This window comes from Physella acuta, unplaced genomic scaffold, assembly GCF_028476545.2.
Source record: "Physella acuta isolate Inbredline_101_S28 unplaced genomic scaffold, ASM2847654v3 ptg002147l, whole genome shotgun sequence".
In the NCBI taxonomy this organism is placed as follows: domain Eukaryota; kingdom Metazoa; phylum Mollusca; class Gastropoda; family Physidae; genus Physella; species Physella acuta.
The window spans coordinates 73,941-82,187 of record NW_026733648.1 but is presented as its reverse complement, the minus strand read 5'-3'; the positions used below and the strand labels follow the sequence as shown (position 1 = coordinate 82,187).

The following is an 8,247-nucleotide window of genomic DNA, read 5'->3' as shown; positions in this document are numbered from 1 at the left end:
CCGACCCATCTGCCCGACCCACGTTTTTTGTCATCAAATGTATGAAAATAGTTATTTTCTACTTTTTAGTCCACAAGAAAAACGTGGTTTTTTAAAAAGTATTTTTTAAGTATTTTATTTTCTCCTTTTTAGTCCGTTGCTACACATGAAAAACGTGGTTTTTAAAAAAGTGTTTATAAATACACGGACTAAAAAAATCTTGAGCGACCAGGATTCGAACCTGGGTTGTCGCGGCCACAACGCGAAGTACTAACCACTATACGATCACGGCCAGCGCGCTCACATCGATTGGGGCCGAAGTAACTGTGTCAACAAGCCTCCAGTCTTGTCGGTATCTTTAGAAATCATGTCCTCAATTTTATGGTCCTTTGGGCGTAATTAAATTAAGCTAATTACGGTCTCTAATTGCTAGTTTTTATGATTGCATCTGAAATTGTTAGGCGAAAGTAACCTGCATGCCAAATTTCAGATCTATAGAGCAATCAGAAGTGGGCTAATTTTCGATGTCAATTTTAACAACAAACACATCCACGCGAAGCTGAGTTAATAATAAAATAAAATACTTAAAAAAAAACTTTTTAAAAAACCACGTTTTTCTTGTGGACTAAAAAGTAGAAAATAACTATTTACATACATTTGATGACAAAAAACGTGGGTACGTTCACCATCAAATTTCCCGACCCATCTGCCCGACCCACGTTTTTTGTCATCAAATGTATGTAAATAGTTATTTTCTACTTTTTAGTCCACAAGAAAAACGTGGTTTTTTAAAAAGTTTTTTTTAAGTATTTTATTTTCTCCTTTTTAGTCCGTTGCTACACATGAAAAACGTGGTTTTTAAAAAAGTGTTTATAAATACACGGACTAAAAAAATCTTGAGCGACCAGGATTCGAACCTGGGTTGTCGCGGCCACAACGCGAAGTACTAACCACTATACGATCACGGCCAGCGCGCTCACATCGATTGGGGCCGAAGTAACTGTGTCTATAGGCCTCCAGTCTTGTCGGTATCTTTAGAAATCATGTCCTCAATTTTATGGTCCTTGGGGCGTAATTAAATTAAGCTAATTACGGTCTCTAATTGCTAGTTTTTATGATTGCATCTGAAATTGTTAGGCGAAAGTAACCTGCATGCCAAATTTCAGAACTATAGAACAATCAGAAGTGGGCTAATTTTCGATGTCAATTTTAACAACAAACACATCCACGCGAAGCTGAGTTAATAAAAACGTGTTAATACTTAAAAAAAACTTTTTAATAAAATACTTAAAAAAAAACTTTTTAAAAAACCACGTTTTTCTTGTGGACTAAAAAGTAGAAAATAACTATTTACATACATTTGATGACAAAAAACGTGGGTACGTTCACCATCAAATTTCCCGACCCATCTGCCCGACCCACGTTTTTTGTCATCAAATGTATGTAAATAGTTATTTTCTACTTTTTAGTCCACAAGAAAAACGTGGTTTTTTAAAAAGTTTTTTTTTAAGTATTTTATTTTCTCCTTTTTAGTCCGTTGCTACACATGAAAAACGTGGTTTTTTAAAAAGTGTTTAAAACTACACGGACTAAAAATCTTGAGCGACCAGGATTCGAACCTGGGTTGTCGCGGCCACAACGCGAAGTACTAACCACTATACGATCACGGCCAGCGCGCTCACATCGATTGGGGCCGAAGTAACTGTGTCAATAGGACTGCAGTCTTGTCGGTATCTTTAGAAATCATGTCCTCAATTTTATGGTCCTTGGGGCGTAATTAAATTAAGCTAATTACGGTCACTAATTGCTAGTTTTTATGATTGCATCTGAAATTGTTAGGCGAAAGTAGCATGCATGCCAAATTTCAGGTCTCTAGAGCAATCAGAAGTGGGCTAATTTTCGATGTCAATTTTAACAACAAACATCCAAACAAACAAACAAACGCGAAGCTGAGTTAAGAAAAACGTTTTAAAAAACCACGTTTTTCTTGTGGACTAAAAAGTAGAAAATAAATTTTCATACATTTGATGACAAAAAACGTGGGTACGTTCACCATCAAATTTCCCGACCCATCTGCCCGACCCACGTTTTTTGTCATCAAATGTATGAAAATTTATTTTCTACTTTTTAGTCCACAAGAAAAACGTGGTTTTTTAAAAAGTTTTTTTTAAGTATTTTATTTTCTCCTTTTTAGTCCGTTGCTACACATGAAAAACGTGGTTTTTAAAAAGTTTTTTTATATAGTTTATTTTCTACTTTATCTAATCACTTGATTAAGTATGACTTGACTAAGTGTTTTTAAATACACGGACTAAAAAAATCTTGAGCGACCGATACGCTTTAAACAGAGAAAGGGTGTAATTTACGTTGCTGGCGTGGAGATCTACTCACGAATCACGTGATCAAATCTCCCATAAACAAACAAATAAACGCGAAGCTGAGTTAAGGAAAAACGTGTTTATGTGTATTTTAGCATGCCCAGCGTACCAACCGTGTCACCGTTAACAATGTGTTACCGTGTCCGTTCTCCTTTTTAGTCCGTTGCTACACATAAAAAACGTGGTTTTTTAAAAAGTTTTTTTTTAAGTATTTTATTTTCTCCTTTTTAGTCCGTTGCTGCACATGAAAAACGTGGTTTTTAAAAAAGTGTTTATAAATACACGGACTAAAAATCTTGAGCGACCAGGATTCGAACCTGGGTTGTCGCGGCCACAACGCGAAGTACTAACCACTATACGATCACGGCCAGCGCGCTCACATCGATTGGGGCCGAAGTAACTGTGTCAATAGGCCTCCAGTCTTGTCGGTATCTTTAGAAATCATGTCCTCAATTTTATGGTCCTTGGGGCGTGATTAAATTAAGCTAATTACGGTCACTAATTGCTAGTTTTTATGATTGCATCTGAAATTGTTAGGCGAAAGTAGCATGCATGCCAAATTTCAGGTCTCTAGAGCAATCAGAAGTGGGCTAATTTTCGATGTCAATTTTAACAACAAACATCCAAACAACCAAACAAACAAACGCGAAGCTGAGTTAAGAAAAACGTGTTAAAAACGTGTTAAAAATGTATCCCTGATTTTATTTTCCCACGTTTTCTTTAACTTGCTTTCGCCTCTGTTTGTTTGTTTGTTTGTTTTTCCAATCAAATCTTGCGATCGAAATTTCGGGCACTTCCCAGTTAGCTAGCGCGCTGAAATTTTCAGGGAAGCTTTGTTTCCGATGACAATTGAATATTCAATTGTTATTATTACTAAATTGATCCATGGAAACATTTTTTGGATAATTTTAGACCGCTATATAATTGTACAAAAAACGTGGGGAAAAAGGGACATAACCCAGTAACTGTAATTTGATGAAAACAAGGTTCGGTACTCTCCCTCTTTTTGCTTACTGAGTAGTGTTCACGCGGTGTTTGTGTACAAACCAGTATGGGGGAGACGATATGGTAGAGTGGTTGGGCACACGATTGCTATCCCACTCGACACGGGTTCAAATCTATGTGTTCTAGTCAGTAACGTATTCACACAACGTGTTTTTTACGAGTTGTCTTTTTACGAGTTGTCTTCGTTGACCCAAAAAAAGTGAATGCGAAAAGATAAAATCGATAGCAAGATTTTAATGCAAACAAACAGACAAAGACTAAAAAGTAGAAAATAATTATCATTAAAAAAGTTTTAAAAAACCCACGTTTTCTGATTGAACTAAAAAGTAGAAAATAAATGCTATACATCACAATAATTCAAGCGATCACTCTACTATAAGCGATGAAAAACGTGGGGCGCCGTGATTTTCTTACAGTTTCTAATACTGTTGACTCTCTACAAGCTCCCTAATAAAAGTCAATAGTATTATCTAATCAATAGTAATATACCTTTTACATCTTATATTAACAATGACCGATAAAAAACTTTTACTTCGGCGCCCCACGTTTTTCATGTATGTTTGTAATAAGTTTGTCGTTGACATACTTCGATGGATTTAAGTGTTAGATTTTTATCGTGCTCATAGTCTACATTTATGAGTTAAAAAATTACTATTGAAAGTGTTGGGAAATAATTTTCATTTTTCAAACTGATAGTAATAATTGTCGGCATGTTCATTAAATACAATTTTTAAAAAATATCATCTTTTACAAAAACTCTAATTATGTCTGAAAATTATTTATATTTAGTCCTTTAGCACTTACTTCCCTTTGATAAATTAGGAAAACACAATTACTTCCTTTTATAAAACATTGCATTAGTGGAAAAGAATTTACTTTTTATTACTTTGTTTTGGTGTTGGGAAAAAAATAATTACATAATTAGCGGGGATTGATCAAGTGCAAATGTTGTAGGTATTTTACGGTTAAGCTTGGAGTATTATAATTGTTCATTAAATTGAAACAGGCGCGTCCGCCGGCGCCCCACCAGGGTTCAATTTGGCGCTCTGGGCTATCCTGTGAGCGCTATGGTGCATAATTTCGCTTTAAACAGTGCGATAGAGTATGGATAAGAAAGGTTACTATAGTCTTTAAGTGAATCGAATCCAGGCGTCCTCTGGTGCCCAGACAGGGTGCTATTTGGGGCCCCGGGCCTCCCGTGTTCGGTTTGGCGCCTACGTTCGTTTAAGTGAGTGCAAAAGACTATGAATAAGTTGGGGTACTATAGTCGTTTATTAAGCTGAAACAGGCAATTCCGCCCGGGCTAGACTGTGAGCACTTTGCGTTTATGTACGCGTTAGTGTTTTCTTTGTGTTTAGGTTGGGTTTGCGTTAGTGGTTGCGTTTTGGTTCGTTTTTGTTCTTTCTTTTTTCGTTTTTTCTTTGGGTTTGTGTTTGTATTTGTGTTTGTGGTTGGTTTTGCGTTTGGATTTGGTTTGTTTTCGTTGCTTTTTCGTTTGTGTTTTTTTCTTTGGGTTTGTGTTTGTATTTGTGGTTGGTTTTGCGTTTGGATTTGGTTTGTTTAGTTTGCTTTTTTGTTTGTTTTTTCCTTTGTGTTCGTATTGGTGTTTGTGGTTGTGGTTGGGTTTGTTGTTAGGTTTTTGTTTTCGTTTGCTTTTTTGTTTGTTTTTTCTTTGCGTTTGTATTGGTGTTTGTGGTTGTGGTTGGGTTTGTTGTTAGGTTTTTGTTTTCATTTGTATTTGTAATTGTGTTAGCGTTATGTTTGCATTTTGTTGTTTTGGTTTTGGTTGGTTGTGGTTTGGGTGGGCAATGCCGGGTTTATGATGATTACTAAACACACAGGTAATAGTCTTTAACAGAAAGGTTTTTCACAGAAGCCAGAGCAGGGCCTGGCCGGGACGGCTAGTCAAAGTATAATTGTCTACATATATATAATATATATATATATATATATATATATATATATATATATATATATATATAGGTACCTGGTTGGTTTTACTAACAACATCACAAGACAGGAAAGACACCGTTGTCTACACCAGCACAGATGTAACATTTAAAAAGATGTCTGATGGAACAACTGTCACATACGTCTGGTTGTCTAACTACAAGCTCAACTTTACATCGGCAAGGGACGACTGCAGAGGTTTGTTAAAATCTGTATAGTTCAATGTGCAGGTCATTGCTAAACCTTTCGAGTCTTACATCGTGATAGCTGCTATCAGATAGCTTAACATAATCATAACAAACAATAAACTGTGAGAATAGTTAGTTATCTTATTGACAATTGATCTTGTCGGCTACCAGCTGAGTGGGACGGAGTGATCGAATGGTTTAGATTGATAGAGCAAGATTCTCGAGTTCGAACCCTGAGTCAATAGGACGTCTTTGAGTTCACTCAGCTCTGATGGGTACCTTACTCACAAAAGGGAAACTAATGTTGGGCTGAACGCATTATCCCTACATATACCGAGGTCATGAATGGAAACAGCTGAACTCTACTTCATCTGCTCCATGTGTGTTGAGAAACGGGAAAGGATGATGACTAAGACAACTGTTAAATTGTTTCCTACGACAATGTCCAGTTTTTCATATCAAGTAGCTATTGAGACAATGGTTTCATTGAATCTTTCTGATAGCTGAAATAAATTTGTTTAGAATATGTACCACGTTTGATTAATAACTTTAAAGATATCTTTGATCACTTTCACAGCAAAGGGCGCTCACCTCTACACACCAAAGACTCAGGAAAAGCTGGATTTGTTTATCAGTATATCTCGTCCCTTAAACACAAACATATGGATTGGGATGAATGATATCGCTACAGCTTATGAGTTTATATGGGATGATGATGGTAGCATATACACTGGTATGCCGAACGTGTTTATAAAAGGTAAGGTTACATCGTTTATGTGGTCTTATATCAGTAGCATAACGTTTATGTGATAGTATATCACTAGTATAATCTAATAACAAACACATTCTTAGTTAGAGTTTGATTTTTGAAATCAAAAATACTAAACTGTGTGCAATAGAAAAATCGTTCATGAATGTATTAAAAGTATTCAGCATTGTGTTTAATAATATCAATGGCTTAGAAGTTCAATACAAACTTAAGTTAAGATCAGATACATTTATAGTAAAGCACACAAAAAAGAATGCACTAACAAAAATAATTTTGCAAAGCGCTTCCAAGAAACTAATTATTAATACAATTATTGCCATATAAAGAATTCAAGAGTTTAGTAATCCAAATAATTTCTATTTTATTTAGGCGATCCAAACAACCTCAATAACAGACAGAGATGTGTTTGCACCATTCCTGGCCAAATTCTTATGGCAGACGTTGAATGCTACATAACCGCCCTGTTCGTGTGTGAATTCAACGCCACACTCTACTTCTAAATAACATCACATATAACTGGTCTGAATATGGGATAGGACAGAACTTTACGCTAGTGAAAAGGAAAGGTTTAATTGAACAACTTCTATTTATTTCACTCTACTTCTAAAGGATATTTTATTTAGCTATAACTGGTCTGAATGTGGGATACAACAGATTTTTACACTAGCGAAAATAAAAGGGTTTTATTGTATAACTTTTATTTATTTTTTGATAAATAAAGTAAAAATCTGTAAAAAGATGTCTTGTGATGAAGCGACTCATATCCCATATGCTGTTATTCTTGCATGAAATGCAAGTCTAGCGACTCTTGAAAACAACATCAACCGCTAGTCTCGATGTTTGTTTACAAATAAGGTGTATTTTTCCTGCGATTTGTCAGTAAAATAGTTACATACGAGCCTGCAGTACCAGTTTAGTATTGCTTAAACAGTCAATACAGTTTACATAATAATAATACAGCTGTGTCGTGGATTAGTTTTAGAGAGCTCGACTGCTAACCCGGAAGTCTCGGGTCTCTTATTTGATGAAAGTGTTGTAATGCTAGTTTTCAATAAAAATTAAAATGCACTTTCAAACAACTAATTTTTTATGAGATTTTATTGTGAAGAAAATGATGATCGGAATGAGAGAAGGACAGATAGAACAAAGGCATAAAGTAAAAAAAAAAAATACAGAAAGAATGATAGACTAAAATAAAGACAAAACAGACCTAGAAAAACAGACAGAAATACTAACAGACGGACGAATAAAAGGACAGACTAATAGAAAGAAAGTCAGAAAATAGGCATCCAAAAAACTAACATTGAATACAAGAAGACAAACAGACAGACCGAAGCAATGTAGGTCAAAGTTTTTTAATATCCATACAACATTGGACATGATGTCGTGTATGGGTGTCACATTGAACTATCATTATTCAACTAGAATTCCAACAATTCTTGGCTCTTATCATACACGGACGGGATGGACGGACGGACCAGATTGAAAAACTTGTTTTTTTCGACTCTAGAAAAAAATCTCGATTTCGACTTTTTTCAAGATTACAATACTTCCTCTGTAGGTCTACTTCGTATACGAGAAAGTAAAAAGTTATAAATCATAGAAAAAAAAATAAAAGGACCAACCCTTTACCACACAGATACTTAAATTATGCTTATAAACAACGTTCTTGCCCGTTAGCATTCAATTTGTACAAGCTTTTATTTAGTTCGCAACGTCTGTTTGTTTGTTTGTTTTTTTGTTTGTTTGTTTGTTTGTTTGTTTGTTTGTTTGTTTGTTTGTTTGTTTGTTTGTTTGTTTATTTGTTTGTTTGTTTGTTTGTTTGTTTGTTTGTTTGTTTGTTTGTTTGTTTGTTTGTTTGTTTGTTTGTTTGTTTGTTTGTTTGTTTGTTTGTTTGTTTGTTTGTTTGTTTGTTTGTTTGTTTGTTTGTTTGTTTGTTTGTTTGTTTGTTTGTTTGTTTGTTTGTTTGTTTGTTTGT

The 8,247-nt window shown here is 35.0% G+C and overlaps 1 protein-coding gene across 1 annotated transcript; it reads left to right on the top strand.

Annotated features, from left to right (window-relative positions):
• The first annotated feature begins 5,428 nt into the window (after window positions 1–5,428).
• LOC131932361 (collectin-10-like) lies at window positions 5,429–6,769 on the top strand. The gene is made up of 3 exons (XM_059289277.1): window positions 5,429–5,510; window positions 6,078–6,257; window positions 6,639–6,769. The coding sequence occupies exons 1-3, from the start codon at window positions 5,429–5,431 to the stop codon at window positions 6,767–6,769; spliced, it is 393 nt and encodes a 130-aa protein (XP_059145260.1).
• Window positions 6,770–8,247: the final 1,478 nt, after the last annotated feature.